Source organism: Salvelinus fontinalis, chromosome 7, assembly GCF_029448725.1.
Source record: "Salvelinus fontinalis isolate EN_2023a chromosome 7, ASM2944872v1, whole genome shotgun sequence".
In the NCBI taxonomy this organism is placed as follows: Eukaryota; Metazoa; Chordata; class Actinopteri; order Salmoniformes; family Salmonidae; genus Salvelinus; species Salvelinus fontinalis.
Window position 1 is genome coordinate 1653879 of NC_074671.1, and position 23362 is coordinate 1677240.

Genomic DNA, 23362 nt, shown 5'->3' on the forward strand with positions numbered 1-23362 from the left:
CCCCCCTCCTCTTTACCCAGTCCCAATTCTTTATTTAACTAGACCTCTCTGCCCCCCTCCTCTTTACCCAGTCCCAATTCTTTATTTAACTAGACCTCTCTGCCCCCCTCCTCTTTACCCAGTCCCAATTCTTTATTTAACTAGACCTCTCTGACCCCCTCTTTACCCAGTCCCAATTCTTTATTTAACTAGACCTCTCTGCCCCCCTCCTCTTTACCCAGTCCCAATTCTTTATTTAACTAGACCTCTCTGCCCTCCTCCTCTTTACCCAGTCCCAATTCTTTATTTAACTAGACCTCTCTGCCCCTCCTCCTCTTTACCCAGTCCCAATTCTTTATTTAACTAGACCTCTCTGCCCCTCCTCCTCTTTACCCAGTCCCAATTCTTTATTTAACTAGACCTCTCTGCCCCCCTCCTCTTTACCCAGTCCCAATTCTTTATTTAACTAGACCTCTCTGCCCCCCTCCTCTTTACCCAGTCCCAATTCTTTATTTAACTAGACCTCTCTGACCCCCTCTTTACCCAGTCCCAATTCTTTATTTAACTAGACCTCTCTGCCCCCCTCCTCTTTACCCAGTCCCAATTCTTTATTTAACTAGACCTCTCTGCCCCCCTCCTCTTTACCCAGTCCCAATTCTTTATTTAACTAGACCTCTCTGCCCCCCTCCTCTTTACCCAGTCCCAATTCTTTATTTAACTAGACCTCTCTGCCCCCCTCCTCTTTACCCAGTCCCAATTCTTTATTTAACTAGACCTCTCTGCCCCCCTCCTCTTTACCCAGTCCCAATTCTTTATTTAACTAGACCTCTCTGCCCCTCCTCCTCTTTACCCAGTCCCAATTCTTTATTTAACTAGACCTCTCTGCCCCCCTCCTCTTTACCCAGTCCCAATTCTTTGTTTAACTAGACCTCTCTGCCCCCCTCCTCTTTACCCAGTCCCAATTCTTTATTTAACTAGACCTCTCTGCCCCCCTCCTCTTTACCCAGTCCCAATTCTTTATTTAACTAGACCTCTCTGCCCCCCTCCTCTTTACCCAGTCCCAATTCTTTATTTAACTAGACCTCTCTGCCCCCCTCCTCTTTACCCAGTCCCAATTCTTTATTTAACTAGACCTCTCTGCCCCCTCCTCTTTACCCAGTCCCAATTCTTTATTTAACTAGACCTCTCTGCCCCTCCTCCTCTTTACCCAGTCCCAATTCTTTATTTAACCAGACCTCTCTGCCCCTCCTCCTCTTTACCCAGTCCCAATTCTTTATTTAACTAGACCTCTCTGCCCCTCCTCCTCTTTACCCAGTCCCAATTCTTTATTTAACTAGACCTCTCTGCCCCCCTCCTCTTTACCCAGTCCCAATTCTTTATTTAACTAGACCTCTCTGCCCCTCCTCCTCTTTACCCAGTCCCAATTCTTTATTTAACTAGACCTCTCTGCCCCCCTCCTCTTTACCCAGTCCCAATTCTTTGTTTAACTAGACCTCTCTGCCCCCCTCCTCTTTACCCAGTCCCAATTCTTTATTTAACTAGACCTCTCTGCCCCTCCTCCTCTTTACCCAGTCCCAATTCTTTATTTAACTAGACCTTTCTGCCCCCCTCCTCTTTACCCAGTCCCAATTCTTTATTTAACTAGACCTCTCTGCCCCCTCCTCTTTACCCAGTCCCAATTCTTTATTTAACTAGACCTCTCTGCCCCCCTCCTCTTTACCCAGTCCCAATTCTTTATTTAACTAGACCTCTCTGCCCCCCTCCTCTTTACCCAGTCCCAATTCTTTATTTAACTAGACCTCTCTGCCCCTCCTCCTCTTTACCCAGTCCCAATTCTTTATTTAACTAGACCTCTCTGCCCCCCTCTTTACCCAGTCCCAATTCTTTATTTAACTAGACCTCTCTGCCCCCCTCCTCTTTACCCAGTCCCAATTCTTTATTTAACTAGACCTCTCTGCCCCCCTCCTCTTTACCCAGTCCCAATTCTTTATTTAACTAGACCTCTCTGCCCCCCTCCTCTTTACCCAGTCCCAATTCTTTATTTAACTAGACCTCTCTGCCCCCCTCCTCTTTACCCAGTCCCAATTCTTTATTTAACTAGACCTCTCTGCCCCCCTCCTCTTTACCCAGTCCCAATTCTTTATTTAACTAGACCTCTCTGCCCCCCTCCTCTTTACCCAGTCCCAATTCTTTATTTAACTAGACCTCTCTGACCCCCTCTTTACCCAGTCCCAATTCTTTATTTAACTAGACCTCTCTGCCCCCCTCCTCTTTACCCAGTCCCAATTCTTTATTTAACTAGACCTCTCTGCCCCCCTCCTCTTTACCCAGTCCCAATTCTTTATTTAACTAGACCTCTCTGCCCCCCTCCTCTTTACCCAGTCCCAATTCTTTATTTAACTAGACCTCTCTGCTCCTCCTCCTCTTTACCCAGTCCCAATTCTTTATTTAACTAGACCTCTCTGCCCCCCTCCTCTTTACCCAGTCCCAATTCTTTATTTAACTAGACCTCTCTGCCCCCCTCCTCTTTACCCAGTCCCAATTCTTTATTTAACTAGACCTCTCTGCCCCCCACCTCTTTACCCAGTCCCAATTCTTTATTTAACTAGACCTCTCTGCCCCTCCTCCTCTTTACCCAGTCCCAATTCTTTATTTAACCAGACCTCTCTGCCCCCCCCCCCCACCCCCCTCACTGTCCCAGTCCTCTCGGCCTCCCCCACTGTCCCAGGTCTCTCTGCCCCAGGTCTCTGCCCTAGTGGCCCCTGTTATTACTGTCCCAGTCCTCTCTGCCCCCCCCTCACTGTCCCAGGTCTCTCTGCCCCCCCCCCCCCCCCCCCCCCCCCCTCACTGTCCCAGTCCTCTCTGCCCTAGTGGCCCCTGTTATTACTGTCCCAGTCCTCTCTGCCCCCCCTCACTGTCCCAGGTCTCTCTGCCCCCCCCCCCCCCTCACTGTCCCAGGTCTCTCTGCCCCCCCCCCCCCCTCACTGTCCCAGTCCTCTCTGCCTCCCCCACTGTCCCAGGTCTCTCTGCCCCCCCCCCCCCTCACTGTCCCATGTCTCTCTGCCCTCCCCCCCCCCCTCACTGTCCCAGTGCTCTCTGCCTCCCCCACTGTCCCAGTCCTCTCTGCCTCCCCCACTGTCCCAATCCTCTCTGCCCCCCCCCCCTCACTGTCCCAGGTCTCTCTGCCCCCCCCCCCCCCCCCCCCCCCACTGTCCCAGTCCTCTCTGCCTCCCCCACTGTCCCAATCCTCTCTGCCCCCCCCCCCTCACTGTCCCAGGTCTCTCTGCCCCCCCCCCCCCCCACTGTCCCAGTCCTCTCTGTCCTCTCTGCCCTCCCTCACTGTCCCAGGTCTCTCTGCCCCCGCCCCCCCCCTCACTGTCCCAGGTCTCTCTGCCCCCCCCCCCCCCCTCACTGTCCCAGTCCTCTCTGCCCCCCCTCCCCCCTCACTGTCCCAGTCCTCTCTGCCCCCCCCCCCCCTCACTGTCCCAGACCTCTCTGCCCCCCCTCACTATCCCAGTCCTCTCTGCCGCCCCTCACTGTCCCAGGTCTCTCTGCCTCCCCCCCTCACTGTCCCAGGTCTCTCTGCCCCCCCCCCCCCTCACTATCCCAGGTCTCTCTGCCCCTCCCTCACTGTCCCAGTCCTCTCTGCCCCCCCCCCCCCTCACCGTCCCAGTCCTCTCTGCCCCCCCCCTCACTGTCTCAGGTCTCTCTGCCCCCCCCCCCCCCTCACTGTCCCAGGTCTCTCTGCCCCTCCCTCACTGTCCCAGTCCTCTCTGCCCCCCCTCACTGTCCCAGGTCTCTCTGCCCCCCTCACTGTCCCAGGTCTCTCTGCCCCCCCCCCCCTCACTGTCCCAGTCCTCTCTGCCCCTCCCCCCCCCCCACTATCACAGTCCTCTTCTGCCCCCCCTCACTGTCCCATGTCTCTCTACCCCTCCCTCACTGTCCCAGTCCTCTCTGCCCCCCCCCCCCCCCCACTATCCCAGTCCTCTCTGCCCTCCCTCACTATCCCAGGTCTCTCTACCCCTCCCTCACTGTCCCAGTCCTCTCTGCCCCCCCTCACTGTCCCAGGTCTCTCTGCCCCCCCCCCCCCTCACTGTCCCAGGTCTCTCTGCCCCCCCCCCCCCCCCACTATCCCAGTCCTCTCTGCCCCCCTCACTGTCCCAGGTCTCTCTGCCCCCCCCCCCCCTCACTGTCCCAGTCCTCTCTGCCCCCCCCCCCTCACTGTCCCAGTCCTCTCTGCCCTCCCCCCCCTCACTGTCCCAGTCCTCTCTGCCCCCCCCCCCCCTCACTGTCCCAGGTCTCTCTGCCCCTCCCTCACTGTCCCAGTCCTCTCTGCCCCCCCTCACTGTCCCAGGTCTCTCTGCCCCCCCCCCTCACTGTCCCAGTCCTCTCTGCCCCCCCCCCCCCCACTGTCCCAGTCCTCTCTGTCCTCTCTGCCCCCCCTCACTGTCCCAGTCCTCTCTGCCCCCCCCCCCCACTGTCCCAGTCCTCTCTGCCTCCCCCACTGTCCCATTCCTCTCTGTCCTCTCTGCCCCCCCTCACTGTCCCAGTCCTCTCTGCCCCCCCCTTTCCCCCCCTCACTGTCCCAGGTCTCTCTGCCCCTCCCTCACTGTCCCAGTCCTCTCTGCCCCCCCTCACTGTCCCAGGTCTCTCTGCCCCCCCCCCCCCTCACTGTCCCAGGTCTCTCTGCCCCCCCCCCCCCTCACTGTCCCAGTCCTCTCTGCCTCCCCCACTGTCCCAGGTCTCTCTGCCCCCCCCCCCCCCCCCCCCCCCCGCCCTCTCTGCCCTAGTGGCCCCTGTTATTACTGTCCCAGGTCTCTCTGCCTCCCTCCCTCACTGTCCCAGGTCTCTCTGCCCCCCCCCCCCCCCCCCCTGTCCCAGTCCTCTCTGCCCCCCCCCCTCACTGTCCCAGTCCTCTCTGCCCCCCCCCCCTCACTGTCCCAGTCCTCTCTGCCCCCCCTCACTATCCCAGTCCTCTCTGCCGCCCCTCACTGTCCCAGGTCTCTCTGCCTCCCCCCCTCACTGTCCCAGGTCTCTCTGCCCCCCCCCCCTCACTATCCCAGGTCTCTCTGCCCCTCCCTCACTGTCCCAGTCCTCTCTGCCCCCCCCTCACTGTCCCAGTCCTCTCTGCCCCCCCCCCCCTCACTTTCTCAGGTCTCTCTGCCCCCCCCCTCACTGTCCCAGTCCTCTCTGCCCCCCCCCCCCCCCCCCCACTATCACAGTCCTCTTCTGCCCCCCCTCACTGTCCCATGTCTCTCTACCCCTCCCTCACTATCCCAGTCCTCTCTGCCCTCCCTCACTATCCCAGGTCTCTCTACCCCTCCCTCACTGTCCCAGTCCTCTCTGCCCCCCCTCACTGTCCCAGGTCTCTCTGCCCCCCCCCCCCCTCACTGTCCCAGGTCTCTCTGCCCCCCCCCCCCCCCCACTATCCCAGTCCTCTCTGCCCCCCCTCACTGTCCCAGGTCTCTCTGCCCCCCCCCCCCCCCCCTCACTGTCCCAGTCCTCTCTGCCCCCCCCCCCCCCCTCACTGTCCCAGTCCTCTCTGCCCTCCCCCCCTCACTGTCCCAGTCCTCTCTGCCCCCCCCCCCCCTCACTGTCCCAGTCCTCTCTGCCCCCCCCCCTCACTGTCCCAGGTCTCTCTGCCCTCCCTCACTATCCCAGGTCTCTCTACCCCTCCCTCACTGTCCCAGTCCTCTCTGCCCCCCCTCACTGTCCCAGGTCTCTCTGCCCCCCCACCCCCTCACTGTCCCAGTCCTCTCTGCCCCCCCCCCCCCACTGTCCCAGTCCTCTCTGCCTCCCCCACTGTCCCATTCCTCTCTGTCCTCTCTGTCCCCCCCCCCTCACTGTCCCAGGTCTCTCTGCCCCCCCCCCCCTCACTGTCCCAGGTCTCTCTGCCCCCCCCCCCCCCCTCACTGTCCCAGTCCTCTCTGCCTCCCCCACTGTCCCAGGTCTCTCTGCCCCCCCCCCCCCCGCCCTCTCTGCCCTAGTGGCCCCTGTTATTACTGTCCCAGGTCTCTCTGCCTCCCTCCCTCACTGTCCCAGGTCTCTCTGCCCCCCCCCCCCACTGTCCCAGTCCTCTCTGCCCCCCCCCCTCACTGTCCCAGTCCTCTCTGCCCCCCCTCCCCCCTCACTGTCCCAGTCCTCTCTGCCCCCCCCCCCTCACCGTCCCAGTCCTCTCTGCCCCCCCCCTCACTGTCTCAGGTCTCTCTGCCCCCCCCCCCTCACTGTCCCAGGTCTCTCTGCCCCTCCCTCACTGTCCCAGTCCTCTCTGCCCCCCCCTCACTATCCCAGTCCTCTCTGCCGCCCCTCACTGTCCCAAGTCTCTCTGCCTCCCCCCCTCACTGTCCCAGGTCTCTCTGCCCCCCCCCCCCCTCACTATCCCAGGTCTCTCTGCCCCTCCCTCACTGTCCCAGTCCTCTCTGCCCCCCCCCCTCACTGTCCCAGTCCTCTCTGCCCCCCCCTCACTTTCTCAGATCTCTCTGCCCCCCCCCCCCTCACTGTCCCAGGTCTCTCTGCCCCTCCCTCACTGTCCCAGTCCTCTCTGCCCCCCCTCACTGTCCCAGGTCTCTCTGCCCCCCTCACTGTCCCAGGTCTCTCTGCCCCCCCCCCCCCCACTGTCCCAGTCCTCTCTGCCCCCCCCCCCCCCCCCCACTATCACAGTCCTCTTCTGCCCCCCCTCACTGTCCCAGGTCTCTCTACCCCTCCCTCACTGTCCCAGTCCTCTCTGCCCCCCCCCCCACTATCCCAGTCCTCTCTGCCCTCCCTCACTATCCCAGGTCTCTCTACCCCTCCCTCACTGTCCCAGTCCTCTCTGCCCCCCCTCACTGTCCCAGGTCTCTCTGCCCCCCCCCCTCACTGTCCCAGTCCTCTCTGGCCCCCCCCCCCACTATCCCAGTCCTCTCTGCCCCCCCTCACTGTCCCAGGTCTCTCTGCCCCCCCCCCCCTCACTGTCCCAGGTCTCTCTGCCCCCCCCCCCCCTCACTGTCCCAGGTCTCTCTGCCCCCCCCCCCCCTCACTGTCCCAGTCCTCTCTGCCCCCCCCCTCACTGTCCCAGTCCTCTCTGCCCCCCCCCCTCACTGTCCCAGTCCTCTCTGCCCCCCCCCCCTCACTGTCCCAGGTCTCTCTGCCCCCCCTCACTGTCCCAGGTCTCTCTGCCCCCCCCCCTCACTATCCCAGGTCTCTCTGCCCCTCCCTCACTGTCCCAGTCCTCTCTGCCCCCCCCTCACTGTCCCAGGTCTCTCTGCCCCCCCCCCCCCTCACTGTCCCAGTCCTCTCTGCCCCCCCCCACTATCCCAGTCCTCTCTGCCCCCCCTCACTGTCCCAGGTCTCTCTGCCCCCCCCCCCTCACTGTCCCAGTCCTCTCTGCCCCCCCCCATCACTGTCCCAGTCCTCTCTGCCCCTCCCTCACTGTCCCAGTCCTCTCTGCCCCCCCTCACTGTCCCAGGTCTCTCTGCCTCCCCCCCTCACTGTCCCAGTCCTCTCTGCCCCCCCCCCCCCACTATCCCAGTCCTCTCTGGCCCCCCTCACTGTCCCAGGTCTCTCTGCCCCCCCCCCTCACTGTCCCAGTCCTCTCCGCCCTAGTGGCCCCTGTTATTACTGTCCCAGTCCTCTCTGCCCCCCCTCACTGTCCCAGGTCTCTCTGCCCCCCCCCCCCCTCACTGTCCCAGTCCTCTCTGCCCCCCCCCACTATCCCAGTCCTCTCTGCCCTCCCTCACTATCCCAGGTCTCTCTACCCCTCCCTCACTGTCCCAGGTCTCTCTGCCCCCCTCACTGTCCCAGGTCTCTCTGCCCCCCCCCCACTGTCTCAGTCCTCTCTGCCCCCCCCCCCCCCCCCCCACTATCACAGTCCTCTTCTGCCCCCCCTCACTGTCCCAGGTCTCTCTACCCCTCCCTCACTGTCCCAGTCCTCTCTGCCCCCCCCCCCCTCACTGTCCCAGTCCTCTCTGCCCCCCCCCCCCCCCCACTGTCCCAGTCCTCTCTGCCTCCCCCACTGTCCCATTCCTCTCTGTCCTCTCTGCCCCCCCTCACTGTCCCAGGTCTCTCTGCCCCCCCCCCTCACTGTCCCAGGTCTCTCTGCCCCCCCCCCCCCACTGTCCCAGTCCTCTATGCCCCCCCCCCCCCTCACTGTCCCAGTCCTCTCTGCCCCCCCCCCCCCCCCCACTATCACAGTCCTCTTCTGCCCCCCCTCACTGTCCCAGGTCTCTCTACCCCTCCCTCACTGTCCCAGTCCTCTCTGCCCCCCCCCCCCTCACTGTCCCAGTCCTCTCTGCCCCCCCCCCCCCCCCCACTGTCCCAGTCCTCTCTGCCTCCCCCACTGTCCCATTCCTCTCTGTCCTCTCTGCCCCCCCTCACTGTCCCAGGTCTCTCTGCCCCCCCCCCCTCACTGTCCCAGGTCTCTCTGCCCCCCCCCCCCCCCCTCACTGTCCCAGTCCTCTCTGCCTCCCCCACTGTCCCAGGTCTCTCTGCCCCCCCCCCCCCCCCCGCCCTCTCTGCCCTAGTGGCCCCTGTTATTACTGTCCCAGGTCTCTCTGCCTCCCTCCCTCACTGTCCCAGGTCTCTCTGCCCCCCCCCCCCACTGTCCCAGTCCTCTCTGCCCCCCCCCCCCTCACTATCCCAGGTCTCTCTGCCCCTCCCTCACTGTCCCAGTCCTCTCTGCCCCCCCCCTCACTGTCCCAGTCCTCTCTGCCCCCCCCTCACTTTCTCAGATCTCTCTGCCCCCCCCCCCTCACTGTCCCAGGTCTCTCTGCCCCTCCCTCACTGTCCCAGTCCTCTCTGCCCCCCCTCACTGTCCCAGGTCTCTCTGCCCCCCTCACTGTCCCAGGTCTCTCTGCCCCCCCCCCCCACTGTCCCAGTCCTCTCTGCCCCCCCCCCCCCCCCCCCACTATCACAGTCCTCTTCTGCCCCCCCTCACTGTCCCAGGTCTCTCTACCCCTCCCTCACTGTCCCAGTCCTCTCTGCCCCCCCCCCCCACTATCCCAGTCCTCTCTGCCCTCCCTCACTATCCCAGGTCTCTCTACCCCTCCCTCACTGTCCCAGTCCTCTCTGCCCCCCCTCACTGTCCCAGGTCTCTCTGCCCCCCCCCCCTCACTGTCCCAGTCCTCTCTGGCCCCCCCCCCCCCACTATCCCAGTCCTCTCTGCCCCCCCTCACTGTCCCAGGTCTCTCTGCCCCCCCCCACCTCACTGTCCCAGGTCTCTCTGCCCCCCCCCCCCTCACTGTCCCAGGTCTCTCTGCCCCCCCCCCCCTCACTGTCCCAGTCCTCTCTGCCCCCCCTCACTGTCCTAGGTCTCTCTGCCTCCCCCCCTCACTGTCCCAGTCCTCTCTGCCCCCCCCCCCACTATCCCAGTCCTCTCTGCCCCCCCTCACTGTCCCAGGTCTCTCTGCCCCCCCCCCTCACTGTCCCAGTCCTCTCCGCCCTAGTGGCCCCTGTTATTACTGTCCCAGTCCTCTCTGCCCCCCCTCACTGTCCCAGGTCTCTCTGCCCCCCCCCCCCTCACTGTCCCAGTCCTCTCTGCCCCCCCCCACTATCCCAGTCCTCTCTGCCCTCCCTCACTATCCCAGGTCTCTCTACCCCTCCCTCACTGTCCCAGGTCTCTCTGCCCCCCTCACTGTCCCAGGTCTCTCTGCCCCCCCCCCCCACTGTCCCAGTCCTCTCTGCCCCCCCCCCCCCACTATCACAGTCCTCTTCTGCCCCCCCTCACTGTCCCAGGTCTCTCTACCCCTCCCTCACTGTCCCAGTCCTCTCTGCCCCCCCCCCCACTATCCCAGTCCTCTCTGCCCTCCCTCACTATCCCAGGTCTCTCTACCCCTCCCTCACTGTCCCAGTCCTCTCTGCCCCCCCTCACTGTCCCAGGTCTCTCTGCCCCCCCCCCCCTCACTGTCCCAGTCCTCTCTGGCCCCCCCCCCCCACTATCCCAGTCCTCTCTGCCCCCCCTCACTGTCCCAGGTCTCTCTGCCCCCCCCCCCCTCACTGTCCCAGTCCTCTCTGCCCCCCCCCTCACTGTCCCAGGTCTCTCTGCCCCCCCCCCTCACTGTCCCAGTCCTCTCTGCCCCCCCCCTCACTGTCCCAGTCCTCTCTGCCCCCCCCCCTCACTGTCCCAGTCCTCTCTGCCCCCCCCCCCTCACTGTCCCAGGTCTCTCTGCCCCCCATCACTGTCCCAGGTCTCTCTGCCCCCCCCCCCCTCACTATCCCAGGTCTCTCTGCCCCTCCCTCACTGTCCCTGTCCTCTCTGCCCCCCCCTCACTGTCCCAGGTCTCTCTGCCCCCCCCCCCCCCTCACTGTCCCAGTCCTCTCTGCCCCCCCCCACTATCCCAGTCCTCTCTGCCCCCCCTCACTGTCCCAGGTCTCTCTGCCCCCCCCCCCTCACTGTCCCAGTCCTCTCTGCCCCCCCCCCCCATCACTGTCCCAGTCCTCTCTGCCCCTCCCTCACTGTCCCAGTCCTCTCTGCCCCCCCTCACTGTCCCAGGTCTCTCTGCCCCCCCCCCTCACTGTCCCAGTCCTCTCTGCCCCCCCCCCACTATCCCAGTCCTCTCTGCCCCCCCTCACTGTCCCAGGTCTCTCTGCCCCCCCCCCTCACTGTCCCAGTCCTCTCCGCCCTAGTGGCCCCTGTTATTACTGTCCCAGTCCTCTCTGCCCCCCCTCACTGTCCCAGGTCTCTCTGCCCCCCCCCCCCTCACTGTCCCAGTCCTCTCTGCCCCCCCCACTATCCCAGTCCTCTCTGCCCTCCCTCACTATCCCAGGTCTCTCTACCCCTCCCTCACTGTCCCAGTCCTCTCTGCCCCCCCTCACTGTCCCAGGTCTCTCTGCCCCCCCCTCACTGTCCCAGTCCTCTCTGCCCCCCCCCCCCCACTATCCCAGTCCTCTCTGCCCCCCCTCACTGTCCCAGGTCTCTCTGCCCCCCCCCCCCTCACTGTCCCAGTCCTCTCTGCCCCCCCCCCCTCACTGTCCCAGTCCTCTCTGCCCCCCCCCTCACTGTCCCTGTCCTCTCTGCCCCCCCCCCCTCACTGTCCCAGGTCTCTCTGCCCCCCCTCACTGTCCCAGGTCTCTCTGCCCCCCCCCCTCACTATCCCAGGTCTCTCTGCCCCTCCCTCACTGTCCCAGTCCTCTCTGCCCCCCCCCCCCTCACTATCCCAGGTCTCTCTGCCCCTCCCTCACTGTCCCAGGTCTCTCTGCCCCCCCCCCCCCCCTCACTGTCCCAGTCCTCTCTGCCCTAGTGGCCCCTGTTATTACTGTCCCAGTCCTCTCTGCCCCCCCCCTCACTGTCCCAGTCCTCTCTGCCGCCCCTCACTGTCCCAGGTCTCTCTGCCCCCCCCCCCCCCTCACTGTCCCAGTCCTCTCTGCCCCCCCCCCCCACTATCCCAGTCCTCTCTGCCCCCCCTCACTGTCCCAGGTCTCTCTGCCCCCCCCCCCCCCCCTCACTGTCCCAGTCCTCTCTGCCCCCCCCCCCCCACTATCCCAGTCCTCTCTGCCCCCCCTCACTGTCCCAGGTCTCTCTGCCCCCACCCCCCCCCCTCACTGTCCCAGGTCTCTCTGCCCCCCCCCCCCCCCTCACTGTCCCAGTCCTCTCTGCCCTAGTGGCCCCTGTTATTACTGTCCCAGTCCTCTCTGCCCCCCCCCTCACTGTCCCAGTCCTCTCTGCCGCCCCTCACTGTCCCAGGTCTCTCTGCCCCCCCCCCCCTCACTGTCCCAGTCCTCTCTGCCCCCCCCCCACTATCCCAGTCCTCTCTGCCCCCCCTCACTGTCCCAGGTCTCTCTGCCCCCCCCCCCTCACTGTCCCAGTCCTCTCTGCCCCCCCCCCCCCCCACTATCCCAGTCCTCTCTGCCCCCCCTCACTGTCCCAGTCCTCTCTGCCCCCCCCTCACTGTCCCAGGTCTCTCTGCCCCCCCCCCCCTCACTGTCCCAGTCCTCTCTGGCCCCCCCCCCCACTATCCCAGTCCTCTCTGCCCCCCCTCACTGTCCCAGGTCTCTCTGCCCCCCCCCCCCTCACTGTCCCAGTCCTCTCTGCCCCCCCCCCTCACTGTCCCAGGTCTCTCTGCCCCCCCCCCCCCCCTCACTGTCCCAGTCCTCTCTGCCCCCCCCCTCACTGTCCCAGTCCTCTCTGCCCCCCCCCCCCCTCACTGTCCCAGTCCTCTCTGCCCCCCCCCCCTCACTGTCCCAGGTCTCTCTGCCCCCCCTCACTGTCCCAGGTCTCTCTGCCCCCCCCCCCTCACTATCCCAGGTCTCTCTGCCCCTCCCTCACTGTCCCAGTCCTCTCTGCCCCCCCCTCACTGTCCCAGGTCTCTCTGCCCCCCCCCCCCCCTCACTGTCCCAGTCCTCTCTGCCCCCCCCCACTATCCCAGTCCTCTCTGCCCCCCCTCACTGTCCCAGGTCTCTCTGCCCCCCCCCCCTCACTGTCCCAGTCCTCTCTGCCCCCCCCCATCACTGTCCCAGTCCTCTCTGCCCCTCCCTCACTGTCCCAGTCCTCTCTGCCCCCCCTCACTGTCCCAGGTCTCTCTGCCCCCCCCCCCCTCACTGTCCCAGTCCTCTCTGCCCCCCCCCACTATCCCAGTCCTCTCTGCCCTCCCTCACTATCCCAGGTCTCTCTACCCCTCCCTCACTGTCCCAGTCCTCTCTGCCCCCCCTCACTGTCCCAGGTCTCTCTGCCCCCCCCTCACTGTCCCAGTCCTCTCTGCCCCCCCCCCCCACTATCCCAGTCCTCTCTGCCCCCCCTCACTGTCCCAGGTCTCTCTGCCCCCCCCCCCCCTCACTGTCCCAGTCCTCTCTGCCCCCCCCCCCTCACTGTCCCAGTCCTCTCTGCCCCCCCCCTCACTGTCCCTGTCCTCTCTGCCCCCCCCCCCCTCACTGTCCCAGGTCTCTCTGCCCCCCCTCACTGTCCCAGGTCTCTCTGCCCCCCCCCCTCACTATCCCAGGTCTCTCTGCCCCTCCCTCACTGTCCCAGTCCTCTCTGCCCCCCCCCCCCTCACTATCCCAGGTCTCTCTGCCCCTCCCTCACTGTCCCAGGTCTCTCTGCCCCCCCCCCCCCCTCACTGTCCCAGTCCTCTCTGCCCTAGTGGCCCCTGTTATTACTGTCCCAGTCCTCTCTGCCCCCCCCCTCACTGTCCCAGTCCTCTCTGCCGCCCCTCACTGTCCCAGGTCTCTCTGCCCCCCCCCCCCCCCTCACTGTCCCAGTCCTCTCTGCCCCCCCCCCCCACTATCCCAGTCCTCTCTGCCCCCCCTCACTGTCCCAGGTCTCTCTGCCCCCCCCCCCCCCCCTCACTGTCCCAGTCCTCTCTGCCCCCCCCCCCCACTATCCCAGTCCTCTCTGCCCCCCCTCACTGTCCCAGGTCTCTCTGCCCCCACCCCCCCCCTCACTGTCCCAGGTCTCTCTGCCCCCCCCCCCCCCCTCACTGTCCCAGTCCTCTCTGCCCTAGTGGCCCCTGTTATTACTGTCCCAGTCCTCTCTGCCCCCCCCCTCACTGTCCCAGTCCTCTCTGCCGCCCCTCACTGTCCCAGGTCTCTCTGCCCCCCCCCCCTCACTGTCCCAGTCCTCTCTGCCCCCCCCCCACTATCCCAGTCCTCTCTGCCCCCCCTCACTGTCCCAGGTCTCTCTGCCCCCCCCCCCCCTCACTGTCCCAGTCCTCTCTGCCCCCCCCCCCCCCCACTATCCCAGTCCTCTCTGCCCCCCCTCACTGTCCCAGTCCTCTCTGCCCCCCCTCACTGTCCCAGGTCTCTCTGCCCCCCCCCCCCCTCACTGTCCCAGTCCTCTCTGGCCCCCCCCCCCCACTATCCCAGTCCTCTCTGCCCCCCCTCACTGTCCCAGGTCTCTCTGCCCCCCCCCCCCTCACTGTCCCAGTCCTCTCTGCCCCCCCCCTCACTGTCCCAGGTCTCTCTGCCCCCCCCCCCCCCCCTCACTGTCCCAGTCCTCTCTGCCCCCCCCCCTCACTGTCCCAGTCCTCTCTGCCCCCCCCCCCCTCACTGTCCCAGTCCTCTCTGCCCCCCCCCCCTCACTGTCCCAGGTCTCTCTGCCCCCCCTCACTGTCCCAGGTCTCTCTGCCCCCCCCCCCTCACTATCCCAGGTCTCTCTGCCCCTCCCTCACTGTCCCAGTCCTCTCTGCCCCCCCCTCACTGTCCCAGGTCTCTCTGCCCCCCCCCCCCCCTCACTGTCCCAGTCCTCTCTGCCCCCCCCCACTATCCCAGTCCTCTCTGCCCCCCCTCACTGTCCCAGGTCTCTCTGCCCCCCCCCCCTCACTGTCCCAGTCCTCTCTGCCCCCCCCCCCATCACTGTCCCAGTCCTCTCTGCCCCTCCCTCACTGTCCCAGTCCTCTCTGCCCCCCCTCACTGTCCCAGGTCTCTCTGCCCCCCCCCCCCCTCACTATCCCAGGTCTCTCTGCCACTCCCTCACTGTCCCAGTCCTCTCTGCCCCCCCTCACTGTCCCAGGTCTCTCTGCCCCCCCCCCCCCTCACTGTCCCAGTCCTCTCTGCCCTAGTGGCCCCTGTTATTACTGTCCCAGTCCTCTCTGCCCCCCCCCTCACTGTCCCAGTCCTCTCTGCCGCCCCTCACTGTCCCAGGTCTCTCTGCCCCCCCCCCTCACTGTCCCAGTCCTCTATGCCCCCCCCCCCACTATCCCAGTCCTCTCTGCCCCCCCTCACTGTCCCAGGTCTCTCTGCCCCCCCCCCCCCCTCACTGTCCCAGTCCTCTCTGCCCCCCCCCCCCCACTATCCCAGTCCTCTCTGCCCCCCCTCACTGTCCCAGGTCTCTCTGCCCCCACCCCCCCCCTCACTGTCCCAGGTCTCTCTGCCCCCCCCCCCCCCCCCTCACTGTCCCAGTCCTCTCTGCCCTAGTGGCCCCTGTTATTACTGTCCCAGTCCTCTCTGCCCCCCCTCACTGTCCCAGGTCTCTCTGCCCCCCCCCCCTCACTGTCCCAGTCCTCTCTGCCCCCCCCCCACTATCCCAGTCCTCTCTGCCCCCCCTCACTGTCCCAGGTCTCTCTGCCCCCCCCCCCCCCTCACTGTCCCAGTCCTCTCTGCCCCCCCCCCCCCCCCCCCACTATCCCAGTCCTCTCTGCCCCCCCTCACTGTCCCAGGTCTCTCTGCCCCCACCCCCCCCCCTCACTGTCCCAGTCCTCTCTGCCCTAGTGGCTCCTGTTATTAATGTCCCAGCTGTGATTGAGGCGGTGTCGAGGCAGTGTTAAGTGTCCTAGTCACACATTGTCTGGTCGTGGGACATGTTTTTACTGAGGTTAGCTGGCAGAGAGGGGGAAGGGTGTTGGTCTGGGGCCTGGGGCCAAGTCAGTGTGTCAGGTCTGGCTACGTTGATGGATCCTATCAGCCTCTGAAAGGGGTGGAAGGGTACTGGCACCAGCCAGGGAGAACAGAAGAGAGGGAGGACATGAGAACAGAGGAGAGGGAAGAGGAGAGGGAGAACAGAGGAGGGAGGAGAGGACAGAGGAGAGGGAAGAGGAGAGGGAAGACAGGAGAACAGAGGAGAGGGAAGAGGAGAGGGAGAACAGAGGAGGGAGGAGAGGACAGAGGAGAGGGAAGAGGAGAGGGAAGACAGGAGAACAGAGGAGAGGGAAGAGGAGAGGGAGAACAGAGGAGGGAGGAGAGGGAAGAGGAGAGGGAAGACAGGAGAACAGAGGAGGGAGGAGAGGACAGAGGAGAGGGAGAACAGAGGAGAGGAGAGGACAGAGGAGGGGGGAGAGGGAAGAGAGGAGAAGGAGAACAGAGGAGAGGGAGAACAGAGGAGGGAGGAGAGGGGGAAGGTGCCTGCTCCTTGGTTTCTCTGGTGAGGGTCTATCTGTTGTACGTCCCAGGTGTGACTGAGCAGATCTCGTTTCCCCTCAGAGGACTGAAAACAGGAAGAGAAGGGAATGCTGCCAGGCAAAGGTGTTGAGGACTGAAAACAGGAAGAGAAGGGAATGCTGCCAGGCGAAGGTGTTGAGGACTGAAAACAGGAAGAGAGGGGAATGCTGCCAGGCGAAGGTGTTGAGGACTGAAAACAGGAAGAGAAGGGAATGCTGCCAGGCGAAGGTGTTGAGGACTGAAAACAGGAAGAGAAGGGAATGCTGCCAGGCGAAGGTGTTGAGGACTGAAAACAGGAAGAGAGGGGAATGCTGCCAGGCGAAGGTGTTGAGGACTGAAAACAGGAAGAGAGGGGAATGCTGCCAGGCGAAGGTGTTGAGGACTGAAAACAGGAAGAGAGGGGAATGCTGCCAGGCGAAGGTGTTGAGGACTGAAAACAGGAAGAGAAGGGAATGCTGCCAGGCGAAGGTGTTGAGGACTGAAAACAGGAAGAGAGGGGAATGCTGCCAGGCGAAGGTGTTGAGGACTGAAAACAGGAAGAGAGGGGAATGCTGCCAGGCGAAGGTGTTGAGGACTGAAAACAGGAAGAGAGGGGAATGCTGCCAGGCGAAGGTGTTGAGGACTGAAAACAGGAAGAGAGGGGAATGCTGCCAGGCGAAGGTGTTGAGGACTGAAAACAGGAAGAGAGGGGAATGCTGCCAGGCGAAGGTGTTGAGGACTGAAAACAGGAAGAGAGGGGAATGCTGCCAGGCGAAGGTGTTGAGGACTGAAAACAGGAAGAGAGGGGAATGCTGCCAGGCGAAGGTGTTGAGGACTGAAAACAGGAAGAGAGGGGAATGCTGCCAGGCGAAGGTGTTGAGGACTGAAAACAGGAAGAGAAGGGAATGCTGCCAGGCGAAGGTGTTGAGGACTGAAAACAGGAAGAGAGGGGAATGCTGCCAGGCGAAGGTGTTGAGGACTGAAAACAGGAAGAGAGGGGAATGCTGCCAGGCGAAGGTGTTGAGGACTGAAAACAGGAAGAGAGGGGAATGCTGCCAGGCGAAGGTGTTGAGGACTGAAAACAGGAAGAGAAGGGAATGCTGCCAGGCGAAGGTGTTGAGGACTGAAAACAGGAGAGATGCTGCCCTCTGAGGGTATTCTGTTTCAGAAAACTGCTCAAAATGGGCCCTGAGGTCCAGGCAGTGCAACGTAAACACCTGTCATACTACTATGACTGACCCTGTAAAACAACACCTATCATACTACTATGACTGACCCTGTAAAACAACACCTATCATACTACTATGACTGACCCTGTAAAACAACACCTATCATACTACTATGACTGACCCTGTAAAACAACACCTATCATACTACTATGACTGACCCTGTAAAACAACACCTATCATACTACTATGACTGACCCTGTAAAACAACACCTATCATACTACTATGACCCTGTAAAACAACACCTATCATACTACTATGACTGACCCTGTAAAACAACACCTATCATACTACTATGACTGACCATGTAAAACAACACCTATCATACTACTATGACTGACCCTGTAAAACAACACCTATCATACTACTATGACTGACCCTGTATAACAACACCTATCATACTACTATGACTGACCCTGTAAAACAACACCTATCATACTACTATGGCTGACCCTGTAAAACAACACCTATCATACTACTATGACTGACCCTGTAAAACAACACCTGTCATACTACTATGACTGACCCTGTAAAACAACACCTATCATACTACTGTGACTGACCCTGTAAAACAACACCTGTCATACTACTATGACTGACCCTGTAAAACAACACCTATCATACTACTATGACTGACCCTGTAAAACAACACCTATCATACTACTATGACTGACCCTGTAAAACAACACCTATCATACTACTGTGACTGACCCTGTAAAACAACACCTATCATACTACTATGGCTGACCCTGTAAAACAACACCTATCGTACTACTATGACTGACCCTGTAAAACAACACCTATCATACTACTATGACTGACCCTGTAAAACAACACCTATCATACTACTATGACTGACCCTGTAAAACAACACCTATCATACTACTATGACCCTGTAAAACAACACCTATCATACTACTATGACTGACCCTGGTCTCGGTCGGTCGGTCTGGTCTCCCTGTCGGTAGGTCTGGTCTCCCGGTCGGTCGGTCTGGTCTCTCTGTCGGTAGGTCTGGTCTCCCGGTCGGTCGGTCTGGTCTCCCGGTCGGTCGGTCTGGTCTCTCTGTCGGTCGGTCTGGTCTCTCTGTCGGTCGGTCTGGTCTCTCTGTCGGTCGGTCTGGTCTCTCTGTCGGTCGGTCTGGTCTCTCTGTCGGTCGGTCTGGTCTCTCTGTCGGTCGGTCTGGTCTCTGTCGGTCGGTCTGGTCTCTGTCGGTCGGTCTGGTCTCTGTCGGTCGGTCTGGTCTCTCTGTCGGTCGGTCTGGTCTCTCTGTCGGTCGGTCTGGTCTCTCGGTCTGTCTGGTTGTCTGTCTGGCCTGTCTGTTCGGTCTCTCTGTCTCATCTCTCCGTCCTTTCTCTGTCTGGTCTGTCTCTCTCTCTCTGACTGTCAGTCTGTCTGACCAGTCTCTCTGTCTGGTCTGTCTCTCTCTCTCTGACTGTCAGTCTGTCTGACCAGTCTCTCTGTCTGGTCTGTCTCTCTCTCTCTGACTGTCAGTCTGTCTGACCAGTCTCTCTGTCTGGTCTGTCTCTCTCTCTCTGACTGTCAGTCTGTCTGACCAGTCTCTCTGTCTGGTCTGTCTCTCTCTCTCTGACTGTCAGTCTGTCTGACCAGTCTCTCTGTCTGGTCGGTCTGTCTCTCTCTCTTTGTCTGTCAGTCTGTCTGACCAGTCTCTCTGTCTGGTCTGTCTCTCTCTCTCTGACTGTCAGTCTGTCTGACCAGTCTCTCTGTCTGGTCGGTCTGTCTCTCTCTCTCTGTCTGTCAGTCTGTCTGACCAGTCTCTCTGTCTGGTCTGTCTCTCTCTCTCTGACTGTCAGTCTGTCTGACCAGTCTCTCTGTCTGTCTATTTCAGGGTTCCATTAAGGACCAGTTGAAGGCATATGGTGCGCTGACAGAGAAGGTGACGCGGCGCTACACCAGACAGATCCTCCAGGGAGTCTTCTACCTTCACAGCAACATGATCGTACACAGAGATATTAAAGGTCCAGTCATATTGACACACAGAGATATTAAAGGTCCAGTCATATTGACACACAGAGATATTAAAGGTCCAGTCATATTGACACACAGAGATATTAAAGGTCCTGTCATATTGACACACAGAGATATTAAAGGTCCAGTCATGTTGACACACAGAGATATTAAAGGTCCAGTCATATTGACACACAGAGATATTAAAGCTCCAGTCATATTGACACACAGAGATATTAAAGGTCCAGTCATATTGACACACAGAGATATTAAAGGTCCAGTCATATTGACACACAGAGATATTAAAGGTCCAGTCATATTGACACACAGAGATATTAAAGGTCCAGTCATATTGACACACAGAGATATTAAAGGTCCAGTCATATTGACACACAGAGATATTAAAGGTCCAGTCATATTGACACACAGAGATATTAAAGGTCCAGTCATATTGACACACAGAGATATTAAAGGTCCAGTCATATTGACACACAGAGATATTAAAGGTCCAGTCATATTGACACACAGAGATATTAAAGGTCCAGTCATATTGACACACAGAGATATTAAAGGTCCAGTCATATTGACACACAGAGATATTAAAGGTCCAGTCATATTGACACACAGAGATATTAAAGGTCCAGTCATATTGACACACAGAGATATTAAAGGTCCAGTCATATTGACACACAGAGATATTAAAGGTCCAGTCATATTGACACACAGAGATAACAAAGGTCCAGTCATATTGACACACAGAGATAACAAAGGTCCAGTCATATTGACACACAGAGATATTAAAGGTCCAGTCATATTGACACACAGAGATATTAAAGGTCCAGTCATATTGACACACAGAGATATTAAAGGTCCAGTCATATTGACACACAGAGATATTAAAGGTCCAGTCATATTGACACACAGAGATATTAAAGGTCCAGTCATATTGACACACAGAGATATTAAAGGTCCAGTCATATTGACACACAGAGATATTAAAGGTCCAGTCATATTGACACACAGAGATATTAAAGGTCCGTCTGTATTGACAGACGTACAGGATGGTGTGAGTATCTGTGTCAAATCAAATCCCATGACATTGTTAAACAACCGGTGCAGACTGAGTGAAATGCTTCCTGAAGGTTTGAGACAACAACATAGAGAATATACTGACCAGAATGAACGGCACCACAATGGGCCTCAGGATCTCTCTGCATTCAAAATGCCATTGATAAAATGCGATTTGTATTCGTTGTCCGTAGCTTATGCCTGCCCCGTACCATAACCCCACCTCCACCATGGGGCACTCTGTTCACAACGTTGACGTCAGCAAACCGCTCGCCCACACAACGCCATACACGCCATCTTTTATTCATTTATTTATTTCACCTTTATTTAACCAGGTAGGCTAGTTGATAACAAGTTCCCATTTACAACTGCGACCTGGCCAAGATAAAGCAAAGCAGTGTGACACAAACAACAACACAGAGTTACACATGGAGTAAACAACTGTAGAGTCAATAACACAATAGAAAAAAAAGAAAGTCTATATACAGGGTGTGTAAATGGCTTGAGGAGGTAAGACAATAAATAGGCCATAGTGGCGAAGTAATTACAATTTAGCAGATTAACACTGGAGTGATAGATGAGCAGATGATGGTGTGTAAGTAGTGATACTGGTGTGCAAAAGAGCAGAAAGTAAATAAAAACAATATGGGGATGAGGTAGGTAGATTGGGTGGGCTATTTACAGATGGGCTATGTACAGCTGCAGCGATCGGTTAGCTGCTCAGATAGCTGATGTTTAAAGTTAGTGAGGGAAATATTAGTCTCCAGCTTCAGTAATTTTTGCAGTTCGTTCCAGTCACTGGCAGCAGACAACTGGAAGGAAAGGCAGCCAAAGGAGGTGTTGGCTTTGGGGATGAAATATACCTCCTGGAGCGCGTGCTAGGGGTGGGTGTTGCTATGGTGACCAGCGAGCTGAGATAAGGCAGAGCTTTACCTAGCATGGACTTATAGATGACCTGGAGCCAGTGGGTTTGCATACAGGTCGCAGTGGTGGGTAGTATATGGGGCTTTGGTGACAAAACGGATGGCACTGTGATAGACTGCATCCAATTTCCTGAGTAGAGTGTTGGAGGCTATTTTATAAATGACATCGCCGAAGTCGAGGATCGGTAGGATAGTCAGTTTTACAAGGGTATGTTTGGCAGCGTGAGTGAAGGAGGCTTTGTTGCGGAATAGGAAGCCGATTCTAGATTTAACTTTGGATTGGAGATGCTTGATGTGAGTCTGGAAGGAGAGTTTACAGTCTGACCAGACACCTAGGTATTTGTAGTTGTCCACATATTCTAAGTCAGAACCGTCCAGTAGAGTAGTGATGCTGGACGGGCGGGCAGCAATCAGTTGAAGAGCATGCTTTTAGTTTTACTAGAATTTAAGAGCAGTTGGAGGCCACGGAAGGAGAGTTGTATGGCATTGAAGCTCGTCTGGAGGTTTGTTAACACAGTGTCCAAAGAAGGGCCAGATGTATACAAAATGGTGTCGTCTGCGTAGAGGTGGATCAGAGAATCACCAGCAGCAAGAGCGACATCATTGATGTAGTGATGCTGGACGGGCGGCTGGGACCAAGGTTGTTGAGTCTGCCGATAAGAATATGGTGATTGACAGAGTTGAAAGCCTTGGCCAGGTCGATGAAGACGGCTGCACAGTACTGTCTCTTATCGATGGCGGTTATGATGTCGTTTAGCCTCCACATTGACTCTGTACCGTAATACCCTGTATAGAGCCTCCACATTGACTCTGTACCGTAACACCCTGTATATAGCCCCCACATTGACTCTGTACCATAACACCCTGTATATAGCCTCCACATTGACTCTGTACCGTAACACCCTGTATATAGCCTCCACATTGACTCTGTACCGGTACCCCCTGTATATAGCCTCCACATTGACTCTGTACCGTAACACCCTGTATATAGCCTCCACATTGACTCTGTACCATAACACCCTGTATATAGCCTCCACATTGACTCTGTACTGGTACCCCCTGTATATAGCCTCCACATTGACTCTGTACCGGTACCCCCTGTATATAGCCTCCACATTGACTCTGTACCGGTACCCCCTGTATATAGCCTCCACATTGACTCTGTACCGGTACCCCCTGTATATAACCTCCACATTGACTCTGTACCGGTACCCCCTGTATATAGCCTCCACATTGACTCTGTACCGTAACACCCTGTATATAGCCTCCACATTGACTCTGTACCGGTACCCCCTGTATATAGCCTCCACATTGACTCTGTACCGTAACACCCTGTATATAGCCTCCACATTGACTCTGTACCGGTACCCCCTGTATATAGCCTCCACATTGACTCTGTACCGGTACCCCCTGTATATAGCCTCCACATTGACTCTGTACCGTAATACCCTGTATATAGCCTCCACATTGACTCTGTACCGTAACACCCTGTATATAGCCTCCACATTGACTCTGTACCGGTACACCCTGTATATAGCCTCCACATTGACTCTGTACCGGTACCCCCTGTATATAGCCTCCACATTGACTCTGTACCGTAATACCCTGTATATAGCCCCCACATTGACTCTGTACCGTAATACCCTGTATATAGCCTCCACATTGACTCTGTACCGTAACACCCTGTATATAGTCTCCACATTGACTCTGTACCGTAACACCCTGTATATAGCCTCCACATTGACTCTGTACCGGTACCCCCTGTATATAGCCTCCACATTGACTCTGTACCGTAACACCCTGTATATAGCCTCCACATTGACTCTGTACCGGTACACCCTGTATATAGCCTCCACATTGACTCTGTACCGGTACCCCCTGTATATAGCCTCCACATTGACTCTGTACCGGTACACCCTGTATATAGCCTCCACATTGACTCTGTACCGGTACCCCCTGTATATAGCCTCCACATTGACTCTGTACCGTAATACCCTGTATATAGCCTCCACATTGACTCTGTACCGTAACACCCTGTATATAGCCTCCACATTGACTCTGTACCGGTACACCCTGTATATAGCCTCCACATTGACTCTGTACCGGTACCCCCTGTATATAGCCTCCACATTGACTCTGTACCGTAATACCCTGTATATAGCCCCCACATTGACTCTGTACCGTAATACCCTGTATATAGCCTCCACATTGACTCTGTACCGTAACACCCTGTATATAGTCTCCACATTGACTCTGTACCGTAACACCCTGTATATAGCCTCCACATTGACTCTGTACCGGTACACCCTGTATATAGCCTCCACATTGACTCTGTACCGGTACCCCCTGTATATAGCCTCCACATTGACTCTGTACCGTAATACCCTGTATATAGCCTCCACATTGACTCTGTACCGGTACCTCCTGTATATAGCCTCCA

At 58.9% G+C, this 23362-nt stretch overlaps 1 protein-coding gene across 2 annotated transcripts in view; it reads left to right on the plus strand.

Annotated features, from left to right (window-relative positions):
• Positions 1-23362, plus strand: part of map3k22 (mitogen-activated protein kinase kinase kinase 22) — a 146192-nt gene that overhangs the window by 111056 nt on the left and 11774 nt on the right. For both annotated transcript variants that reach the window (XM_055928155.1, XM_055928156.1), the window contains exon 16: positions 18813-18942. In XM_055928155.1, coding sequence (XP_055784130.1) covers positions 18813-18942 — 130 coding nt within the window. The remainder of the gene's footprint in view (positions 1-18812; positions 18943-23362) is intronic.